This window comes from Acomys minous (assembly GCF_964271855.1).
Source record: "Acomys minous genome assembly, chromosome: 15".
NCBI lineage: Eukaryota > Metazoa > Chordata > Mammalia > Rodentia > Muridae > Acomys > Acomys minous.
This window is the reverse complement of record NC_140497.1, coordinates 57734784-57759313: the sequence shown is the minus strand read 5'-3', so window position 1 is coordinate 57759313 and position 24530 is coordinate 57734784. Positions and strand designations below refer to the sequence as shown.

At 45.8% G+C, this 24530-nt stretch overlaps 1 protein-coding gene across 6 annotated transcripts in view; it reads right to left on the bottom strand.

Annotated features, from left to right (window-relative positions):
- SPATA18 (spermatogenesis associated 18) overlaps positions 1–23111 on the bottom strand; it is a 35193-nt gene extending 12082 nt beyond the window's left edge. For 5 of the 6 annotated variants that reach the window (XR_014775088.1, XR_014775089.1, XR_014775090.1 and 2 more), the window contains exons 1-8: positions 22752–23111; positions 15274–15379; positions 14998–15113; positions 13651–13760; positions 5813–5905; positions 3863–4075; positions 2113–2395; positions 342–500 (exon numbers count right to left, since the gene is read on the bottom strand). Coding sequence is in view for 3 of the 6 variants with exons in the window: in XM_084759857.1 (XP_084615983.1) it covers positions 342–500; positions 2113–2395; positions 3863–4075; positions 5813–5905; positions 13651–13760; positions 14998–15113; positions 15274–15379; positions 22752–22838 (1167 nt within the window). In the remaining 3 variants the exon portion in view is untranslated. Of the gene's footprint in view, positions 1–341; positions 501–2112; positions 2396–3862; positions 4076–5812; positions 5906–13639; positions 13761–14997; positions 15114–15273; positions 15380–22751 lie in introns of those variants that run through there. The other variant, XM_084759859.1, reaches the window with a different exon arrangement.
- Positions 23112–24530: the final 1419 nt, after the last annotated feature.

Genomic DNA, 24530 nt, shown 5'->3' with positions numbered 1-24530 from the left:
CAGGATGGGCATGACACAAACGAGGCAGAAACTGGAGATTTCCTGGGCAACCTGGCTAGCAAAAGCACCCAAACTGTCAAGCTCAAATCCAACAAGAGACTGTGCTCACACCCTCACAGACACATGTAACACACATGCACATACCATGTTTGCATATACACACAAAAGACAAAAGTGGCCAATAGGGACCAGTGCTTCAGAGGAAGTTGTTTTTCTCTTCCTCCACATACAAGTAACACCAAACATACAGATGGATTCCTGAGTTACCAGTATTTGGTATGTCACATCTGGTATTGTCACCAGCCACACCTGCCAGTCCTCACAAGAGACCCAACACTTACATTAACACTGCCTTGAGAGTCATATAGATCAAGATGACAAATGATATAGTCCAAGACTGTGTTCTCAAAGTCATTCGATCCCAAGTGTGATGGTGTTAGCATCTTCCGAACTCGGATCTTGAAATGCCTGAATGCCATTTTAGCTACATGAAATGCCTCCTGCATACAAAAACATGGCAAGTTTATCTGATAAGGAGCAGAGATTTAAAAAAAAAAAAAAGAAAATCCAAAGGAAGAGATCAGGAAGAATTGAAATTGCAACATCATACCTGTGTGCAGATAGCTAAACATGGTTGGGTAAACATGGTTTTCACCTGTGAGATAATGACTCACAGTTTTTTAAAATACGTAGAAATATGCATGATGACCCACAACTTTTAAGACAAGTGAGCAATTGAGTGCCAAAAACAGTACAATGCAGGCCCAAGGATGTAAATCCTGCCCTGTGGGCCCACAGCAATGGCATGGTGCTGGCCAAGTCCTTAAGAGAAAACAAGCCATCCTTGATTTCTATAACAAACTCAGTAAGGCTTTATCTCGTACCTGTTACAGAGAGTTTATGGGTAGGACTTGGTTTTTCAAGGCTTATACTACAGCTTTAACTAAATCAGTAAATGACTTATTTACATAAACCAGGGCCTGATGACCTTCTTTGATAAAGAGCTGAATGGTAAGTGCTTGGATACACTGGCTACCATCTCTGTCACTGATTTTTTTTTAATCACACCCCTTTAAAAGTATAAAACCATTCTTCATTCTTAATTCTTAGGCAGTGTTTAGGAAAAAGGTAAATGTGGCTCATACATGTTTGCTAACTTGACATGACTAGATCCAGGATTTTTAATATGTCTGCTTTCCTATTAACATGTTCCTCTCATATAAACACGTTTGTTCATGTTTATTATTATAACAGGATCTCAAGGTAGCATCCAGCCATAGGACAAGTATATTCACTTTGGAAACCAGGGATTATATTTATGTATCTTTTAAAATTTGCCATACTCAAATAGCTGACACATCGGTAACTTTAGTAACTCGTAAATGGCGTTAAGCGGGAAGACTGAGTTAACTTGTCCTCTAGTTTTCCAAGACTGGCAGAACAGCAGCATTTACAACAATAGCCCTACTGTGTGCTCATGTAGTCGTATACTGGAAATGGTATGGTAACTGTCAATTTAATGTGGACACATTTGAGATAGGCTTGTGTTGAGTGATGGACAGTGCAATAAATGTCTGCCCAACATAAATGTTAATATATGTGATATGTGGGGGCTGAAGAGATGGCTCCGTGGTTAAGAGCACTGTCTCTTCCGAAGGTCCTGAGTTCAATTCCCAGAAACCACATGGTGGCTCACAACCATCAATACTGAAATCTGGTGCCCTCTTCTGGAGTGCAAGCACACATGTAGGTGAAACACTGTATATATAATAAATAAAATCTTTTACAAATGTATATGTGTGTGTGTGTGTGTGTGTGTGATATGTATATGGTGTTTTTCACCATCATGAAAAGTGAATAGTTCCCAAATATGTATGTATGTATGTATGTATATATACATATATATCTGTGTGTATACATATATAATACATATGTACATACATATATAATGAAAAGATGGGAGGGAAGGAAGGGAAATAGGGAACTGATGGGGAGACTGGATCCCCCCTCCACACTTTCAGGATGCACCAGCCTTTTAAGGATGCACAATTCACTTTGTGATTTCCCAACTGCTCCAAGGACCTGAAGCCAAGCTGCAGGTGTGGGACTTACCACTGTGGCAATGTAGATGATCCGCTGGACCGTCTCAGCCCTGTCGATGCAGCGCCGCAGCAAGCACTGCGCATCCAGGCGGGCCTGGGAGTAGGCGTCGCTGAATCGGGACAGGAGAGCAGCTTTTCGAGCCACGCTGGACATCTTGGACCGGTTTGGGGACGGGCTTCTGACATTGGCCACCACAGTGCAGGGGCTGTTGGACCTGCTGTGGTTGGGGCTGTTGTTGGGGCTGTGGCTGCTGCTGTGGTAAGTAGGACTAGGAGACCGGCTCCTGGCTGACCTGTGAGTGAGCAAAAGCCATCAGGGCAAGACTGATTCACTCTTCCTTGTTCCTGAACTTTCTGAACTCTTATTCTTCTCCCCACAGACTTCAAAATGATACACTTGCACCATACAACCTTTCACGTATGGTTCACAGGGGGCCTGCGAGGATGACCTCCCCCCTAGGCCTGTGGAAGGTAGGGGGAGGCATTTTTTTCTCCAAAGGCTTCAAAGGCCCCCAGAAAAAAAAAGCGATACCCCATATTTACCTAGGGAATTAGAATTCACAAGGTCCTTTCATTATGAAGACCTCAATTTATATTTTTAGTCACCCTGTGTCTTCAGCTTTGACTGGTGGTCATTTCACAATGGGGGGGGACTGGAAACGTCAAGGATCATATGGGGGTGACTGTCAGCAAGAGCCAGAGTTAGAGTACAAGTCAGACGCTGGAGTTTCTTACACTAGCACAGCATCCAAGTTCTTCCCAGGACTTTGTGATTGAAACTGGACAGCTATCAAGAGCAAAGCAAATTATTAGCCTATTAGACCAGCCAGACCTCCAAGGCAATGAGGCCCCACAGGGAAGTCCTGGAGAAGGAACTATGCAAATAGCAGGAGAAAGCAGCCAGCTATTCAGTAAGCAAATTGTGCGTGGAGGATGCCACCTTCCTTCCTGGTGTTGTCAATACCCCATGGTGCACCAGTCAATATCGGCACAGCACAGAGGACAGCCTCCTCCAAGGAAGGCCATCTAGGGGACAGTCGGGAGTTTCAAGAGCTTCAGTTAGGAGAAGCCAGAGGCATGAGGGGAGTAGAGCAAGAAAAGAAATGCAAAGTTGGAGACACTCCTGCTTTGTCTTCGCCTAACAGTCTGTCATGTTGAAAGGGAGGGGGCTCATGAAAACAACCTCTACAAAAGTGGAAGTGCCGGCGAGGTGGCTCCACACGTAGAATCCCACCAATCAAGATGCTGAGGCAGGAGGATTTCAAATCTCAAGCCAATCCTGACTATATAGTGAGCTGCAGGCCAGCCGTAGCTACAAAATGAGACTGTCATGAAAAAAAAAGAAAGAAAAACAAAACAAAACAAAAAAATCAATCAAACAAACGACAATAACAAAAAAGATACCAAAAAAATTCAGTGCGGTAAAACGAACAATCATCTCCAGTCACTGGTTCTGGCACTCATAGGCTTCTGGGAAAAGATCCTCATCTTTTGGAACATTCTTTCAACTTGTACTATCCACGGAACAGGCAGCTCACACACGCCTGGTCTTAAGGCTAAGACACTGCCTTCATGACTCTCAGCCATGGACAGAAGGATGCAATTCAAGAAAATAAGCCCTTTCCAAGCAGAAGCTTCTCGGGCCCTTGGGATTTTGATTCCATTCTGTCATCCTCTCCCACTGTCCTGGCTTTCACTACTAACTCAGGAAGAAACAAAAATGAAAGGCAAATGAAAGGACCGGCGGGAGTTTGTCAAACCTTCCGTGGAGAGCAGATTTTTCAGCAGACAGCACCGTTATCTCATCCCTCAGGCTTTGCGGATGCTTCTCATAGTCGGCCATCACCTCTTGGTTCCGTGGCTCTGAGAGCCGGGATTTGTTTGACCCTCGACGCTCAGACCTCGACACCTCAGAGCGTCGACTCTCTGAGTTTCTGTGGCGGGCATCCTCCTGGGCTTGTAGAGATTTGAGCCTAATAACAATGGGAAAGAGACGGGAGGTGAGAAAGAAAGGAAATAGAAGGGGGAAACGGAAGTACTTTTTTTTAAGAGGTGGAGAGGGGGATGGAAAAGGAAGAGGGGAATGGGAAAGAAAGGTGGGAAACATTGGCACCACACAGCATGCCACTTTCAAATAGGGCAATGCATACAATAAGCAAAGAGCAAAACTGCAGAGATGGGGATGGGGTGGGGGGGTTGGGGTGGGGGTGGGGGGTCCAGCCCACTTCTACACCTCACAGGGGGAAGCCTCCTGAAGAAAGGCTACTTGTGTGGGTCTCCTAGGAGCAGCAGAGTGTTTTACAGCTAGACTCGTCTTCATTGAACAAAACTCCAAAACCAGTTGACCTTCAACACTTACTCCAAGACTGGCATAATCCCCTATTCCCACTGGCTCAGTTCTTGAACAAAGTATGAAGGAAGACGGCACAAGGCTTGCTGGAGATATGGACTCTTCTGAAAATAACCCAGCACCAAAACAAAAGTGTAAGACATAAAGTTGGCATCCTCATTAAGATTCAAAGCAGCGTGACCACTGTAAAACAGGCAAAAGCCCCAAGGACTTGTGGTGATGAAGATGACAACAGTGGAAGAGGAAAGAAGAGAGGGATGGCTATTAGGATGCAGAGAAGTCACAAGCGCTGAAGGATGTGAGGGTGCACTAGAAATGCCAGAAGACAACTGGGTATTATCACCCACGGCTCCAAGGTGGTGTACCAACCAGGATGTAAGAGATCCAACTGAGCCTCGGGAAGAAAGCAGAAAACATAACAGCACCCTGATACGCCTAGGGAGTGTTCTAGAAGAAATAAACACTACAACATATATAGGAACTAAATTATGCTAAAATATATGTGAAAAGTATCAAAAGATATGTGTCTTTGTGTGCGCACATAGGCATATAAAATATACTTCTCATTTGCTCCTTTGGGGGAAAGAAAGGGCATCAAAATTAAAAGACAGAGGACATGTGTTCACTGTTTCCCTCTAGAAACAATCACTAGGAATTAGTCTGAAGTCTACATTAAAATTTAACCAAAGCTTGCATCCAGGTTAAAAGTTAGTATCTGGGCTGAAGAGACAAATCAGAGGTTGAGAGCCCTAGCTGCTCTTCCAAGGGTCCTGAGTTACATTCCCAGCACCCACATGGTGTCATACAACCATCCACAATGAAATCTGGTGCCCTCTTCTGGTGTGCAGGCGTACATGCAAGCAGAGCACTATACACATAAAAGTCAAGCAATCAATCAATCTTTTTTTTTTAAGCTGGTATCCAAGGAAGCGCTCAACATGAAGGAAATCCTAAAAACAACTTAAGACGATGAACCTCTTTGAAACTGACTACCGTGCCACATTTTAGAAATTTCCTATAGTAAGAAATTCTTGTGGTGCGAAAGAAACTAAATATCCAGGAAAGCGCCCCTGTGCTTCCTCTGAGGTGGGGGAATTCCCATGGTGGAGTGGCTGCACAGCTAAACTCAGTGACTGGGCAGCAACTGCAGGGTTTCTGGGGGGGGGGGGAGAATTCCTGTGGTGGGGTGGGGTCTCTGTGGGAGAGATTGCGGTGGGGGTGGGGTTTCTGGGGGGGTTTGCTGTGGGGGTGAGGTTTCTGTGGGGGGGTTGCTGCAGGGGGTGGGGTCTCTGTGGGAGGAATTGCTGCCGGGGTCTCTGTGTGGGGGGGGGGATGCTGCTGCTGTGTCGTCATATCTTACTGCTTTTTCAGCTGGTGTATCTCCTCCTCGGCCGCCATGAGTGATACGGTTGACCGCTTGGGTGCTTCAGAAGCCTTCCCATTGTCAATCAGACTGTAAGAGAAATCAGTAACTAAAACCAGCGTTTTCCCAAATCGGCAGGCTTTCCACCACCTCAAGGCATAGGTCTGCTAGGAATCTTCTGACTTCCCTTATAAATTCACCATAAACAACATCAAATTCTCAGCCCTCGAGTCCACCTTGCAGACATTATGATAGACTCAGACAGAAACACGTTCCCAGCCCTTGTTTAGTCAAAGGCGAAGAGCTTACGGGACTCTTCTCTAAATGGCCGTGTTAATGATCAACATCAGGTGGTAACAGATGAAGGAATTTAATTCTTCCTGCTCAACTCTCTTACTTTGTCTACTTTTTCCACCCAGTCCCCAGACAGCCTCTCTAAGTAAGATCTCCATTTTCCACTATGCACCAACTCCTTTCACTGCTTTTCACCATGAGGCTGCCTTTATTTTTCTACTATTTTTTTCAACATTAAAAAAAAATAGCCACTAGTCCATTGTGGTGACTAATTGTGTGGCCACCAACTTGATTGTATTAAGAAACACCTTGGTGAGGTACATGTTTAGAGGTGTGTCTATGGAGATGGTTTCAGAGAGGATTAACTGTAGAGGAGGAAAATGACCCTTAATGGAGTCAGAAGCATCCCATGGGCTGCCTAAAGGGGAAAGGAGACAGCCACTGAAGGCCAGCACTCTCCGGTCTCTACTTCTTGATCTGTAAAGACACAAGCGAGCAGCTTCCAAATGCCTCCGATGCCGGTTCTTCCACCACACCTCCCTCTCTGTGATGGGTTGTATCCCCCTAAACCATGAGCCTATAAAAACTTTGTTCTCCTACGTTTGATCTTGCCGGGTGTGCTGGTTAGTTTTATGTCAACTTGGCACAAACTGGAGTTATTTGGGAAGACAGAGCTTCAATTGAGAAAATATTCCCAACCAGATTGGCCGATTGATAAGTCTTTGATACTCGTTTTTCAGTGTTGGTTGCTCTCTGAGGGCCCAGCCCACTGTGGGCAGTGCCACGCTTAGGCAGGTAGTCCTAGGTACTATAGAACGCAGGCTGAACAAGATACGGGGAGCAAGCCAATAAGGAGCCTCTACATCAGTTCCTGCCTTCAGGTACCTGCCGTTTGTTCCTGCCTTGGCTTCCCTGGCTGATGTACCACAAGCTCTAAGGTTAAGTAAACCGTTCCCTTCCCAGTTGATTTTGGCCACATTTTATCACAGCACTAGAACCCCTAAGACATCAGGAATTTCATCACAGCACTGAGGAAAGTAATTAACAACAAAAATTGGTCCGAAAAAGTGGAGTCAGTGCTGTGACTACCTGACCTGAAGGCTCGTGGGATGGTTTTTTGGAAATAATAGGGAAGAGTTTGAAGATGCTGGCTGGAGAAAGCCCTGGAATGCTGGAGTCCAAGCTTGATGGGCCTCTGGGAAGAGGTCAGAGGAGGAACCAGGATGGAGACATGAACAGCGTGGGCTACAGAGGCATGAACAGTAGCAGCCCACATGGTTTCAGACTAACAGGCCTTGATTTGGATTGGACCAGAAGCCATGCATGTCATCCTGGCAAAGACTCCAGCCGCAGTCCGTCCACACCCCGAGGCTGGATTTTAAAACAATGGATAATTTATTTGGCAGGGGAAATTTCAGGACGGTAGAATATGCAGATTGTGGTGTGGCCCTTCCTCGCTGCATTGCCTAGACTTACAGTAAAAGTGAACAATGGGGCATAAAGCCTGAAAAACCGCATGGCTTGCTGAAGAACACGGCACGAACCCAGTTAAGGCTGCAAACAGGTGTGTGCAGTGTAACAGGAGAGAAGCTCCAAACCAGAGAAAGTTCCAGACAGAGCAGGTAGAGGCCAAACACGTTAGCATCATTAAAGAGAAACTTTGGGTGCCTGGAGGACAAGATCCCAACCAATAAGATTTGATCCTGCATATGTTAATGCAAATTCATTTGAAAGGAGAATGCCTGAAAAGATAAGTCCTTCAAGGTGAGAGAGAGAGAGAGAGAGAGAGAGAGAGAGAGAGAGAGAGAGAGAGAGAGAGAGAATATAAGAAATGTCTTCCCTTTCTGCTGAGTTCAGCTGACAAGGCCCTATGGCCCAAGGGTACCAGGTTACATCTCAAGATGGTGGAAGAATTTGGCATTAGCCATATGGTACTGTTTGATATGTTACTGGTATGGCAGGCGTGCAAAAGGCAAGAATGAAGGAGGCGTGACGGCTTAGGCCAAGGATGCATGAAAGCAGTGAGAGCAGGTGATGTGTGTCAAGGCTGGTTTGCCCACGTGAAGTTCCAGAGTGCACTGTGCGCAAAGCCATGAAGCCTCAGGATTTGGATTGCTAGGTCTGTCTTACTTTTATCTGATCTTTCTTTTCTGTTTCAGTCCATACCCTTAAGGAATGGGTACGTTTACTGTGTTGCTGTGTTGACATGAACTTGCTTTTTTTGTTGTTGTTGTTTTATATAAGTTAATGGGGTTTCTTGAATCTCAAAGAACTCTTTGAATTTGGACTTCTGAAAGATTTTATAACTCTTAAGATTTTGGGGACTCCTATAAGAGAACTGAATACATTTTGCACTTTGAGATCAGAATGAGGCTATAGGAGCCAGGATGGAATATTATGGTTTAAAGCAGTATGTTTGGGCACCAGGCTGACTAATGTTTAATTAGTGATGGTTGCTTTTTTAAAATTGCCTTTCTGTAAGTGTGTGTACTCATACAGGCCACCGTGCATGTGCGGAGGTCAAAGGACAACTTTTGAGAGTCACTTCTGTCCTATTACGATGATTCCAGGCATGGAACATAGGTCATCAGGCTTGACGGAAAACACTCTTTAACCACTGAGCCATCTCTCCAGTCTCATGGCAGCTGATTTTAATGTGAACTTGACAGACTTAAGAAGCATCCAAGGCATCTCTCCTATAAGAGCTTGTCTGTGAAGATGCTTCCAGAGAGAATTAACTAAGAGACAAAGACATTCTGTAATGTAAGCACCACCATCCAATACTCCTAAGGAAAGTAGGAAACGAAGGAAAGCCACCATCAGGAGCTGGTCCTGCTACCGTGTGTCCCTTGCCACGGTGGAGTGTATGACCTGAACCACCCTGCCTCTCTTACATTGCATTTTATTAAATATTGGGTCACAGCACTGAGCAAAGTAGTTCATACACCTACATATCTTGTGTTTTTTGTGCCACTGATTTCTACCACGTACTAAGCACAATTTTCGAAATAGCTTTGTCAAAATTAGTGTCCAGGACCATCTTAACTTTGATCAAGCCACATCATCTTTCTCTGACTAGAGAATTTAAAGTTAGTGAGTGGAAGTGAGGTGGACAACACTGGATGAAGACCGTGGTTGTCAATGGAGCTGCCCTGGTACAGGGAGACTCACAGGTTCACAAAGGGCCTGGTACAGGGAGACTCACAGGTTCACAGAGGGCCTGGTACAGGGAGATTCACAGGTTCACAGAGGGCCTGGTACAGGGAGACTCACGGGTTCACAGAGGGCCTAGTACAGGGAGACTCACGGGTTCACAGAGGGCCTGGTACAGGGAGACTCACAGGTTCACAGAGGGCCTGGTACAGGGAGATTCACAGGTTCACAGAGGGCCTGGTACAGGGAGACTCACAGGTTCACAGAGGGCCTGGTACAGGGAGATTCACAGGTTCACAGAGGGCCTGGTACAGGGAGACTCACGGGTTCACAGAGGGCCTGGTACAGGGAGACTCACAGGTTCACAGAGGGCCTAGTACAGGGAGACTCACAGGTTCACAGAGGGCCTGGTACAGGGAGACTCACAGGTTCACAAAGGGCCTGGTACAGGGAGACTCACGGGTTCACAGAGGGCCTGGTACAGGGAGACTCACGGGTTCACAGAGGGCCAATGACATCTCTGGTTTACCTTCCTGAAATATCTAATGTTTCAGCACAGTAGTCCTGAGGCTAGAGAGAGAGAGTGCAAGTCTTTTAGTGAAAGAATAATAGGGGGTAAAACACTGGGATCCGGTTATGGTTCAGTTCTTACATGTGTACCCAGAGCTCAAGTGTGATAGGCTTGGTCCCTGGGGCCTACTTGGAAGATAGAACCTGAAGCAGGTCCTTAAGAGGACATGGAGGCCCTGCCCTTCTTTCTTCCCTGCTCGGCTTTTATGAAGTTCAGCATTTGGCTTCGCTGTGCATTTCCTGTCACGGTGTTCTACCTCATCAAAGTCCCAAAGGGAAGGGGCTCAGAGGCCATGGACAACTCTGAAACCATGAACCAAAATAACTGGTTCCTCCTTTTAGGTTGTGTATCTCTGGCATATTGTTACCGCTGTGGAAATCTGACGGACACAGATCTTTACCTAGAGGATGAAGCAGACTGTGAAACACTGGGATGAAGAATTCCTACCATCCTCACCTAGCTCAGGTCACTACCTAAAGTGTGAGCCCACGCCCACCCTCCATGCCACGGGACATGACCCTCAAGCTCAGTGTCTCCTGCTCCACTGAGTGCCAGTCACGCCCACCTCATGCCCATACCATAAGCTACAAACTATATTATTCATCTTTACCCTCAGTGCCTAAAGCAGTGCCTGTCTCACAAATCTTTGTGAAAGAGGAAATAGGAAATGAATGAGAAAAAAAAATGCTTCAAGTCTAAAGGAGTGCTCGAGTAGAAATGACTTAATTTGATTGTTGCAAGTTGAAAGGATATTACTTTGTTACAGATCTTCAAGGTAAATAAGGAAAAATTATTTTTAAGCAATAGAGAACTGAAGATAATGAACAGTAGCCAAGAAAATGGACCAGGAAAAAAAAAGTGCAGACAGGAAAGAGGAAGTATGCCCGTCCTTACACAGCACAAGTGTATCTGCAAAACTACACACAGAGGCACAGCCACGTGTACTAATTTCATACATTTGGATGACACAAAGCATAGATAAGAGATAAAGATACATTCTTGAACTAGAAAAAAGGTATTAGGTTAATATATTTTATTTAAAAAATTTGTGATGGATTGGTTTGATTCTTTGAGAAAATGTCTAAGATAAAGGATACACGGACTTCATCATTTGGGAGATTTTTAAATTGAAAAAACATAAACAGAACAAGAATGAAAGAAGTATTTAAACAAAACTAAGCAAAACAGGGACTTGGCATCAAGTATCTCCACGGAAGCACAAATGCTTCTGGAAGGAAAACAAGTCATTTGGAAGTGATAAACGGGACACATGACATGAAAGGGCATGTGGGTGTTGTGGGTAGTATGCTTACAAATTTCCATCTTTGAAGCATTTTCCAAAGAAAAAACTTTTTCAAAAACATGTATTTACCAATGTGGTGATTTTAAGAACAGTGGTCCCCATAGGCTCTTGTATTTGAATGCTTAGTTGTCAGGGAGTGGCACTATTTGGAAGGATTAAGGGGTGTGGCCTTGTTGGAGGAAGTGTGTCACTTGGGTGAGCTTTGAAGTTTCAAAAGCCCAGGCCAGTCCTAGTGTCTTTCTCTTCCTTCTGCCGCTCACAAAGGGGAAGCAGGAAGTCCCAGCCCCATCTTTGCTGGCAGACACCAAGACCCAGACAATTCTCAAAGCTTTCCTGTACAGCTAGAGAAACCGGAGAGCCGCCCTCATTGCCTAAAGCAGCTGCCAGCTAATGTTCCAGAAAACTGAAATAGACAAGCCCCAGCTCAGAAGCCACCAGCATAAGACAGTAGTGGCAGGAGAGGACCGAGGCAAGCAAGGGCCACAGGCATCACAAGACCCCAAGTGACTCTCCTTGGGGATGCCTAGGAATAGAGCAAGGAAAGAGTCCCTCAAGAGGCAAACCAGCTCAGCAGGGAAAGGGCCCTTGGAGTCTACTAGACACTTTACACAGAAAGGACTATGATAAAGATAATCCCGCGCCATCTAAAGGTGGTAGACAGAAGAATCAGCTAATGTTGCTTGAAACCCATTAGAGTCCTTCAGAGGAACACAACTTTTGTGTGAGGACGTTTGGCTAAGGCAGCTGAGCGACTGCTGGGTAGGTGCGTGTAGAGGTACAAGCACACACAAGTGTGTCAGATATTGTAAAGCATGTCAGATGTTGACAGAGTGAGCTTACGCTACTTCTACCTTTGTGTTTCTATTTCTATGCATTTGAGAAGAAAATTTGTAATTTTTTTTTATTATCAAGCGAAATGGAAGATTTTTTCCATGTAAAAAGAAAAAAAAAAAGGAAATTCCATCAGAGAATAAAACAGAGAGACATGTGCTATTTCATCTCCAGCTTTCTCAGTGTCCCGCCCATGGGAAGAATGAAGTGGACACTGAGAATTGAGTTCTTAAAGTTTTGTGGTAGTTGTTGAGTTTTTGGGGTTTGGTTGGTTTTGTTTTGTTTTGTTTTGCTTTGTGGGCTTGTTTTTGTTTTGTTTTGGTGGTGGTTTTTTATTTGTTTGGTTTGGTTTGGTTTGGTTTGTTTGTTTTTTCAGAAACAGTTTCTCTGTGTATCCTTGGCTGTCCTGGACTCACTTTGAAGACCAGGCTGGCCTTGAACTCACAGAGATCCACCTGCCTCTGCCTTCCTTAGCGCTGGGATTACAGGCGTGTGCCACTGCGCCCAGTTTGTGGTGGCTGTTTTGATTGTAAGCCTGTCGAATGGTATCTTGTACAAATTGGCTTCCTTCTTCAAGCTCAGATCCAAAGCCTCAAATTTCTTTGCAGTGACGCCAGAAGCTTAGCCTAACTCTGTTATTCCTGTTGCCTGACGTTGCCCAACTTAAAAATTATAGCTACTGATTCCAAGATGTAAATGTTCCCCTAGAAGAGGACAATGGATATCCACTGTAATGGCCAACATTGTTTATCATCTTGACAGGACCTAGAAGACAAGGCATTTGCATAATGGCGTAAACCTGTATGTCTAATACTACCTCTCAGAGGTAGGTGGAGCTTTGAGTTTGAGGCAAGTCTATATCTTGTCTGAAGGAAACAAACAAATAAGCAAAAAAAAAAAAAATACCCTAGCATTTAAGCCTCTGGGCATGCCTATGGGGAATTATCTGCATTAGGGTAAACTTAAGTAGGACAGAGCTTCGTAACTGCCCACAGTGCACAGAGAGGGGAAGAGAGCTGAGCCCAGTGGCCATCACTGCCGCTGTGGAGGCAATATGACCAGCTGCTCCCTGAGGCACCACAGAGGCTTCTCTACCAGCATGGACTATGTTTCCTTAAACTGGGTCAAAATAAACCCTTTCTCCCTTAAACTGCTTCGGCTGTTTCTTGTGAGCGGTTCTGTCACGGCACTGAGAAATGTGCCTGGCGCAGGGTCCCTGCCTTGCTTGTGTTTCTCCATGCTCTGGTTTGCCTCATATTTGACCCCGACCCCCGACCCCCCGACCCCCCAACCACCACAATCCTTCTCCTTCTGCGTATTCTGAGCACTAGCACATTGTCACCTAATGATCTTTATTTAAAATGTGGTCTATTGAGGGAGCAACATAGACAAAGTGAGAAATCAAGGATTGCAGACCGTAGATATCCAGGCCCCAACTCAATCGCTAAGTTTCCCCCACATCTCCTTCTCCCTCTGCCTCCTCCTCCCTTAGCTCCACTGCCTTACACACGCGCACACACGCGCACACACACACACACACACACACACACACACACACACACGTACTTATTACTTGCAAATGCCCACATTTTACATGACCCATTATTCTCTTTCCACATTAAAAAAAAATAATAATTTTAGAACAATTCTGTTTGAGAAAAAGATAACTTGCATTCCTCTTACTCGTCTTGAACCTGGTCTTGCTGACTGTCCGTGTTTGAGTCATAGACTATTTGCTCATCGTCCTGATCCTCAGGAATACTGATCCTGGCTCTATCTCTGAAATACATGTCCTGGAAATAAATAAATAAATAAATAAATAAATAAATAAATAATAATAACAATAACAACAACAACAACAACAACGACAAGGAACATGACACAAACAGAAGAAGCCGCGCTAAGCAAAAGAAGCCGTACACAAAAGACCATGACTCCATTTCTGTGAACTTCCACAGTAGGAATCCTTAACTCAGAATGACAGAAAATAGAACAGTAACTGCTCTGAAGGTGACACAAGGCAGGCTAGGGACAGGTAACACGAGGCAGGCTGGGGACAGGTGGTGGGACACACACAGGACACAGTTTATGTGTCTGTACAGAAATGAGTTTTGTTTGTGCGTACCTTGTTTCTTGATCAAAACTCATGAGCTGTGGGCTTTACTGCATATAAACTATAACTTGATTTTAAAGAAGACTTTAAAACATCAACCTGTATCATGTCTACACCCAGAACAGAGAGAGTTTAAGCGCAATCCTAACATCTGCGCCCAGAATTAACACCCTCAGGGAGTAAAACTCTGACCAGTGTATGCCCTCAAAACATCTGACTGACAACTAGTGTCTCTAGGGAGAAGGAGATCTTATCAGGTGCCAGGGGCTTTGCAAAGAGAGAGCATTGTTTGGATTTTGTATACCTACCACATTTTAAAATGAGGATCCTACCATTAAATTGGCAAAAGTATTGTCTCCATTTGGCCAATAAATATAACTGTTTACAACCTTCCCAGGATCTGCAGAGACTATGGGTTTCCGTCCAGTTTGGGTCTCACCGAAGCAGAAATCCTCCCGCTCCTGTTTCTTGCTCGGGGAAGCCCACTTTAACTACTTCCGTGTCTATAGGGAACCTGTGCAAACTCATTTAAACATTGGGAAGCAAAACTACTACCCAGCTCCACTGTGTTGGCTTCCTATCCTGCCCCCCACCAATGCAATGCTGTCTCCTGTAGGATCTCCTCTGAAGGCTGCGCCATGCTGTTTGGTCTTTCGGAATCCAAAAGTGTTACGTAAATACACTTATGTGCACATCGTCCAGCCTGGGAGAGCTTGTTATGGCAATGCGGAAGCATGTCGAGACAGGTGCCTTAATTATGGTATATATTTTCTTGCCAGGCTGGGTTCCAACTGTCTAAAGACTGACACTGACCTAGGAAAGTTCCCAGTACCAGGGCCTAAGGAAGGGCACATTGCTTAGTTTTCTATCTCGGAAGCTCCCGGCTCATTGTGCCGCACCCTCCTCGGGCTCCCTACCTTGCTATTCAAGAGCCTGTTGTCCGTATGCTTTACCGTGTTTACATTACTGAAAGAAGTGTGCAGCATAGGCAAAAGGCGAGTCTTGATTGTTTCCACACCTTCGTTATGTTGTCCTACGAAAATGAACAGGGCAGATGAGCAGGGGCTGGGAAAGAACCTCAGTCAAAAGACATACCAACAAACAAACAAACAAACAAACAAACCATAGAGCAAACAGAAAGGGAGAGGAGCTTGGAGTGGGGGGGGTGGTAGGACCACAGAAGAGACTCTCACCTTCTTGGGCTGTCACTGTGAGGATCCCAAAGAGTTGTCCCTGCACTTTGGCCACTTGTTCAATGAGTCCGATGCAATAATTTAGGTTTTGATCACAGGAGTTTGTCTGTAATGTCAAAAGCTGAAGATTGCAGTACAGTTCCTAGATCCTGGGATCTACTGCACATAGACAAGCGCCCATGTGAACCAGAAGCTACAAGGTTCTAAAAGGCTCTGACAGGGACTGTTGGGCACCACCAAAATCCCTGGACACATGGCAGAGGTTGAGCTGTGTGGCCCATGTGACTCTGTTCGAGTCACGGTCTGGGGAGTGGTATGCGCATGAGCAGCCCTGGCAGGGAAGATCTGCTGAGCAAGCCTGTCTCTGGATTTCCAGATCTGCCAGCCAAACACGGAGGAAGCATTGGGAATCTCTAAGGGGGAAGGGAAGTGGGGAATCATAGGCCCCCCAAACCTGCCGACCTGAGAAATACTGGCACTGAAACTGATAAATGACTGAGAACGCTGCTTTGTGGGTGTTTAAGCCACTGAGGTTTGGGGACTTGTTTCCAAAGCAATGATCATACTCAGTAGAAAGAAAAGAAAGAAAGGAAGGAAGGAAGGAAGGAAGGAAGGAAGAAAGGAAGAAAGGAAGAAAAGAAAGAAAGCTCCCTTAAGAACTGAAGAGACTGTTTATACCGCAGGACACATTGCTGCCTCATTTGCCTGATTTATCATTCACCTTGTACATAAAACTTAGTTTTTAAACATTGTATGTGCAGTGTTTACAGTTAACTCCTCCTTTAACAACAAGAAGATGCTGTCCTGGGTACTGCGGATACAAAGGCAGGCAAGACAAGAGGAGGCCCATGTCCATTAGCAGAGAGACTACAGCGAGGAGTGTAAAGGCATCAAGTCCACTGAAGAACTGCCATCTTGGAATGCTGGGGAAGGTTCTGAAAGTCTGAGGACAAATTACGTCAAGTAGATGGTTTGGGGGGAAACAGGTGGCCGTACTGGGTATGGGATCCCTTCAGTGATCAGAATGGAACGCTAGAAGGTCTTGTGGGCCTCTTAGTTTGTATTCTGCTGTGATCATTAGTTAACATTCATAGCTAGCCCTCAAACAGACTCCAACACTGAAAGAAGGGACAGAACTATGAGGAAGCAATAGACCCCATGTGTATAAAAATACATAGATGTATGATGCGTCCAGGCACAGTTAGCCAACCTTGCTGAATGAGCCTATTTCCCGTTGCTCAGAAACATACATCAAACATATGCTTCACCCCTGTCCAGTGGCGGTGGTGACACCTTGCAGCATGTGAGAAGAAATCTAAACAAGCCTCGCCCAGCCCTTCAGGAAACAGAGGGTGTCTGTGAAGGTGTGCATTGCATGAAAAGGAGTCAGGGCTTAAAAACCAAGGCTCAAAGCCCATTCTCCACTAACGAGATGATGGATGCTCTGTGTCCTCAAATTTAGAAAGTAATTGACTTCTTGGCTAACTCAAGCATAGATCTTAAATTAGAAGTGTGTCTGTGGTATCCCAGCACCTGCCTGGTGCCTTACAGAAGCATTTGTGTACGCACCATAAGCATTCAAACAGGATATCCCAAGACGTGTTACAACATGCCCAGTTCGCCACACAAAACACTGCACGAGATGCTTTAGTTATCATAGGATCACACTGTCATAGTAACCCCATCATCTGACAAACTGAGAAAAGAAAGGACTTAAATGCATTCTGGACAGAGCAGAATCTCCGGACTCATTCATAAGTCCCAGAATTCCCACTGTCTCTAAAGCCATGGACTGGCTGTCCCTGTGACAAAGGTACTTTTTTTTTTTTAAGATATTTAAATTTTACTTATTTTTATTTTATGTACGTTGGTGTTTTGCCTGCATGTATGAAGAAGTCGGATCCCCTGGAACAGAAGTTATAGACAGTTGTGAGCTCCCATGTGGGTGCTGGGAATAGAACCCAGGTCCTCTAGAAGAGCAGCCAGTGCTCCTAACCACTGAGCCACGTCTGCTATGGATGAGCTCAGTAGCTGAGGAAGTAGATGGAGAATGAGAAACGAATGAGCTATAAATGAACATCGCAGACTACATCAAATGTTCTGTGTGAGCAGTAAACCAGAGGCTGAGCATAACAGGCTCTGGGTATGGGGAGGGGAGAAGAGGAGAGACAGGGGAGGGCATTTCAAGAGAAGGAGTAGCAAGCAGCCGGAGGGAACATCCAGAGAGTGCGCCTCCTTTGCCTAAAGACCCAACAGAAAGCTCAACCTGCCACAGGAAGGGTTCTGGGCTTGAACAGCTTACATAAACACAACAAGGCCAGCCAGGGTAGGCTACCAGCTGACAAGGTCGCAGTTGCTCCTCACTTTACAAAACTCTCTGCAGGTACAGATCTCATAGAGCTCACATCAGAGAGTGGCTCTGGAGGAGAAGGAGAGGGTATAGGACAGTGACTGGGGGTGTGGGTGTGGTAGGAGAGTAAGTCTGAAAGGAAGGTCAGGCAGTCCCCATCGTTAATCACACGTCAATCCCATCAGTCAAGATCCCATTGACACCAGTATTACCTAAGGGTAGTGAGTTTTGGCTTGGGCAGCTCAGGATGGCTGCAGAAGCCTCAGATGGAAATAGAAATGTCTTGTGGGAGGCTCTGGCTGAGCGTCTGCTCTCTCTCAGCACACACACTACCTTGCAGGATGATCCTCAAAATAACCCTGCCTGGCTACTGTCACCACAGGAGACTCACCAACACAGGAAAGTCAGGTCACTCGAAGAGAGGGATGGTTGAGCCGGGCTCTGCCCTGCTTCCCACCACCTCGGCAATGTGAGGCACGCTTCACAGCACCACTCTACCAAAAGCAGCTGCAGATGTGTTTTCCACCAGAATGGAATGGAACCATGGCCACACAACATTTCCGTTACTAGCAACCATATGGATGTCACTGATACCATAGCAACATTCAGTTTGTATAAGTATTATATTGTCAAATCCAAATAGCCAAAACACTAAGACTGTAACATTTATATAATTCCTGATTGTGTCATGGTTCGTCTTGTTATAGTTAGTTTATTGTATATACATGTAATAATATATATGTGTATGTAAAAAATTTTTTTAAAAATTAAATCTTAAAAAAAAAAGGTACACCCATCATTAAGTGATGCACAACCATACTTCTGGTAAAAGGGTGATGGACAAGAATGATGTGTCATGTGATCGCAGTACAAGTTTGCTCCTTTCCCCTGCAGCTCTTCCAGGTGGCATGGTAGGATACCCAGCTATGCTCTCCCAGGGGATCTGAACCAGAGGTGAAGGGTTGCCCCTCTGGCTTTTCAAGAGAAAAGTCTCCTTCCCATTAGGACCTTGACATTGGAAGGTTTGCTCATTCCTGTAGCTTGATCTGGCAGTAAAGAGATAAAGAGAAAGATAATGTTCTCTATGCATTTACTGCTTGGATTGCATCCTGAAGAACAATGTTAGTCTGTTGATTCGGGAGTGGTTACAATGGACAAGGGAGTCTGAATACACCATAGCAACCTCTATTTCAACCACAAATACTACTGTAAACCGAGCAGAAGGTACACCTCAGTAAGCTCTTCTTGCGTGTTGATATTTAATACCGGGTTTCTACCCATTATCTTTAATGTAAGAGAAGAGTGACATAGAGAGAACTCTTATATTACCAGATCCTCCCATCAGTCCCACTCATATGTTAAATATCTCAGTCTTTCTCAGGGCTGAGGCCCCACTGACAGAATCCTTGCCCAGCGTGCACAAGGCTCTAACCCTAGCAGCACGTAAACCGGGCATGATGGCTCACACATGCAATCCCAGGACATGGGAAGAGGAGGCAGGAAGATTAGGAATTCAAGTCCATCTGTAGCTACATAATTAAGTTTGAGTCCAGCCTGGGCTATAAGAGACACATTTGGTTGAAAAGAACAGAAACCAAACAGCTTCTGAAGTGTAGTGCCCTTGTATCTATTATTTTGCTTTTGAAATATCATTTATAGCCAGATATGATGGTGCATGGCCATAATCTCAGCACTCAAGAGGCTAAGGCAGAGGGTTTTCATATTAGAGGCTAACCTAGATTAAAACAAGACCCCATCTCAAAAAATGTCATCTATCTTATCTTAGGACAGACCGTAAAGGGTAGCATATTTACCATTTGCTACTATGATTATAGAACACACATCTTTACAATCAAGTCTCAGCCCATCTAACTCAAGGTAACTCCCGAGTCCGAAGGACTTTGAGGGAAAATATAAGTGTCTCAGAGAGAGGAAGGATTCTGTCCAGGGCTGACCAACTGAAGGAACTCTGACATAATATGCATGTCTTGTCTTTAGATGGCATCTTCAGGGAGTAACTGTCGTCCTAATCCAGCTCTATTTATAAGATGATCCGTGCCTTTTTCAGAAGCGGCCAATGAAGTGTACAGATGTGGCATCATAAATTTCCGGTGTTTAAACTGTATGCTCTCACATGAACCTTCAGGGACATTCCTGGTGTCTTTAATCTTGCCTCTAAGTGTGTTGGGATGATTCACTCACCCATTTTCTTGCCTCACGTATCACCTAGCCCCAAACCCTCTTTCTAGAGATTTCCATTTCCCATCACAAGGAGACCAGGGCAACCTGTATAAAACCTAACCCAAGTGGTCCTCTTCCTGTGTTATGCTTCCAGAGGCTCCCTCTGGCCTTCAAGCAGAGGCTAAATTCCCAAACACACCCCCTCTAGGCTCTCTGACATCCCCCACTTTGAGCTAGCCCCAACCCCTTACCAGTTCCATCAGGCTTCCCTACTTCTTACACATGGAGTTTCCTCTATCTTTCTTTCTCTTCTGCAGATTGAGGACCACCATTAAGATGTGGCTAAATTAAGGATGGAGAGATGGCTCAGCAGTCTTGGCACCCACATGCACAACCCTCTGTAACTCTGGCTTCAGGGGACCTGGTGCCCTCTTCCGGTCTCTGCAAGCACTGCACAAGTGATGTACAGGCAAAACACATAAAGATAAATTTGTAATTAAAAATATACAGCCCCTCACTGCTAATCCTAGCACCTAGCACAGACAGGTACACCATATGCTCTTGGGAAAAAAAATGTTGACTAGATAAGTAAAGATGGCTTGCAACAGTTAGTGTCAAACCCACCGGCTGGTTGGTCAATAACTTTCGTTCGGTGAGTTATTAACCTTTGAACAATAAAGCTAAGCAGCTTCTGAAAGTCATGTGCTCAACCGAGCTGCCCTTGAACTTAAGAAAGAAGCCAGTCTTTAAAGGCACTTCAGACAAGGCTTACACTAAGGTCAGTATCACCAAAATGGCAAAGAAAGACAGGACTGTTGCTGTTGGTTTTAGCCCCACCCCCACCCACACCCCCTTTGGGAGATGGCTGTAAACACTCTTTCCCTGGAATTTTCTATAACACTTTCTGGCATTTATGTGTGGAGAGGAGGTGCAAATGAGCACCTGTGGAGGTCAGAAGACAGCGTGTGGGGGTCCGTCTCCTTCCATCACGTGCGCTCTGGAGATGGAACTCCAGTCAAGGCTGAGCAGCAGCTGACATTACCTAATGGGCCATCTCATTGGCCCTGAAGTATTTTGTTTAAATCAATAAAGAGTAGTTTCTTGCATGTTCCAGAAGACTTCCAGATGCTTTGAGATTAAAAATAAACCAGCATTGTTAAGGCTTTAGGGCATAGATTGATATTTTTAAAGAACATCAGCTGTCCATTTGGAAACTGAGGCAGCAACTCTCTGTGCATGATATATAGCTCCCGTGTACTCTGGACAACCTTAGGCAAGAAACCAATCACCCACTAGGTTAGATTTCTTCACTCTAATCCTCACACAACCTCAAACATAGCAATGGGTTTTGTTTGAAAGGTTGATATTTTCATACCGTAGTGACTGTCGGCACCGGGCATTGAGGAAGAGGAAACCATGGATAAAGGGAAATTAAGGCACAGTATACAATGAGGCCAGTCTTAAAGTGAAACTACCAGGTTGTGGGTGCAAGTACAGGGCCCCGAAATCAGGGTGGAGATGAAGACGACAGAGGAAGAAGCCACAAGAGGGAAAGGAAAGGAAAGCTAAGCCGGGTGTCAGCCAGAATAGTCACTAGTTGAGAGAAAACAAACTGTGCACTGTGTTTAGGATTAATCTGAGTCATTTGTTAGTTTTCTTCTAAAATAACTCCCTCCCCCCTCAAGGGGGGGTGGCTTTAATTGTGTTGATTCTAAGGGGTTAAACATGGATTGTTTTTTTTTTAAGTTAATTCTAACTAAGCCAGTACAAGTACACTCTGCAAAGTCAACCTCTCAAAGCAAACAGTTTACAACTTTGTTTTTGTTATTCAAGACTGGGCTACTCTGTGTAGCCTTGGCTGTCCTGAACTCACTTTGTAGACCAAACTAACCTCAAACTCAGAGATCCGCCTGCCTCTGCCTCCCAAGTGCTGGGATTAAAGGCGTGTGCCACCACGCCCGATTTATGAGTGTAGTTTCCTACAACTAGCAGTTTCACAACTAGAGTTTGCTACAAATTTCCCTGATACTAATGAAACCACTTTGGGGATTACAAGACGGTGCTTAGCAACTGACCCAAAGCCAAACTATAAACAACAAGAAGACATGGGATACTTTCAGATGTAAATTCAGAAACAAGCCCATCTGGATTTTCTTTTTAATCGAGATCTAGAAAGTAACTTTCTGTATTATTTAATCCAGTTCCACCATGGAACAGATAACGTGCTGAGAGCGAGAGTGGCAGAGTGCCTAGGAAACGCTAGGTGGCTAGTTTTAGCCACATACAGACCGAGAACCCAGGCCAAAGTCTGAATTCCCAGGCCACGCCTCTCTGCTGACCGCAGTACCTTCTATTCAAGGCATTTGAATCCAATGTGAGGCAAGTTCGACATAGAGCTGTTGGAGCCAAGGGTGAGATGGTGTTCATGAAATTTGGAGTGTGCTTCTGAGAGTGACAGAACGCCTTGGCAACACCTCCTGGAAGCTGCCGTGGTTCCTTTCTAATTGCCATGCATACCGGCACGCAAACAAAAAGGTGTAACCTTCCTAAGTGTCCTTTTTACTATATTAATAACTGCTGGATGTACCCCCAGAACGTGAGAAAGGGCAAAGATGGGAATAGTGCAGTGGAAAATAATTCCAAAGCGAGCAGGGAGAATGGGAGTGACTGGCAGCCAGACTCCGCCCTCCTGTTGCTAGGACCGCCTGCGTCCATGGTTACAGAACACTGGTTAGCGCACTACAGGTGGAGTCACCCCACCCCGGGTGAAGGGTTCCGATAGATAGACGTGGGATTTCCTTCTTTGATCTGGGTAGGAGTCTGAGATTCCCGTTTAGGGTCTCAAGAGCGGTGGCTTTGAGGAGCACTATCCCAGACGCCAAGCTGGGTCAAGGCTGTGCAGAGAAACTAGGCAAGAGGAGCCCTGGGGTCTCCCATCCTGACTCACGTGGTAGTCCTTCACCCAGTAGGCAATTTTGTCCTGCAGCTCTCGAAAAGATTCGCTTTTGGCCAGCTTCTTCAAGTTGTCCGCCATCGCGCGCTTTTTCACGCCCCCCGACTCCGGGAGATCGAGTAGTATAAGGGACGAAGGGGTGGCCTGGGGTGGACCTTGAGGTGTTGTAGCCACAGGTGTGCTAACTTCTGCGCAGGCTCAGAACGCGGCTGGAGTGTCCATCCTCCCCCTCGGGTCGGACCAGGCAGGGTTCGGGAATCCGAGGGGGGAGGCGCCCTGAGCCACAGGTGCCGCGCCTCATCCACTGCCCAGTGCTCTGTTCTAGCTCCCCCGCAGCTGCCAGCCAGCCAGGCCATAAATACCCCGGCGATTATTAAACAAACCTTGACGTGGCAGCCGGCTGCCAGGGACCCGAGGCTAGCGTCCGAGCAACGCCCCGCCCACCCCCGCCCTGCCCCGCTCGCGTCTAGGGGGGGGGGGGTGCTGTGGGGTAGGGGGCGCTGGGCTTAGACCTGCCAGGAGAAGAGGGCTGGGGGACCGCAGGACACCTAACCTGAGTCTGTACTCCGCTCTGGGTGCCTAGAAAACCAAGTTTACTCCATGGAATTATTTTTGGTTTTTCGAGACAGGGTTTCTCGGTATTAGCCTTGGCTGTCCTGAACTCTGTAGACCACGCTGGCCTCGAACTCACAAAGATCCACCTGCCTCACCGCCTGAGTGCTGGGATTAAAGGCATGCGGCACCACGCCGCCGAAGCTCCATGGATTTTTTTTTTTAAATGAGTAGACTGGTAACCACTTCCTTGGCCTTTTCTTTATCCCTCCACGTCTCGCGCCTTTAGTTATTGTTTGCCTTTGTGAAACTAGGACTAAAACCTCCGTTTTTGCTACTTTTATCTTTGGCTTTGTTTCCTCCTACCCGGTGTGTCTAAGTCAATAGACTTGTGCACTATAGAATGACGCACTAAGCTACATGGTGGGATCCTCGTCTTGACTTCCAGGCATTCCTCAGCATGGACAGGTGCAAGCCAGTGTTGTGCGGAACCTCAGGGGCCCTCCGGTGTGCTATGTCACTCTTGCCCTATTCATCTCTGTGTCAGGATCTTGTTTTGGGATGCCAAGCCCTGCATTGCTATTTAAAGGAAACCTAGCTTCTCTTCCACTTGCACGAAATTGCTTTTAAAATGGAGTTTCCTCAGTGATAAGATTTCCCAGTTGCTGCAGTGTTTGTCATGCAAGCACAAGGACCTGAGTTTAAATCCCCAGTACACACTGGGGTGGGGGTGGAGGCACGGACAGGAGACTCCCTGGGACTGCTGGCCAATAATTAATAAGTTTCAGCTTCAGGTTCGGGAGAGTTCCTGTCTCCAAAACTAAGGTGAAGAGATTGAAACATCATCTGGCCTCAGAGAGAGAGAGAGAGAGAGAGAAGCATTTTCTGCCTTCTAAGTGGCAGAGCACTTCCTTGCTTTGTCCATTTACTGAGTGAGCACCCACTAACCCAAGTGGTCTTTGTTCTCATATCAGGAACTTAATTTTGTCCTTTATGCTTTCTTCCACTTAAGTGGAAAAACAGCAAGCACCCAGAGTGAACCAGTTCAGATGGACAGTGAAGGCAGGTTCCTCCACGAGGAAGCAGTGAAGCCAAGGTCTCCTGTGCAATGCCCGTACCAGCATGCACTCTCTGTGGGCAACCCAGGATTATTTTCCTGTATAACTGCTTATGCCTGGTTTGCCTGAAATACACACACACACACACACACACACACACACA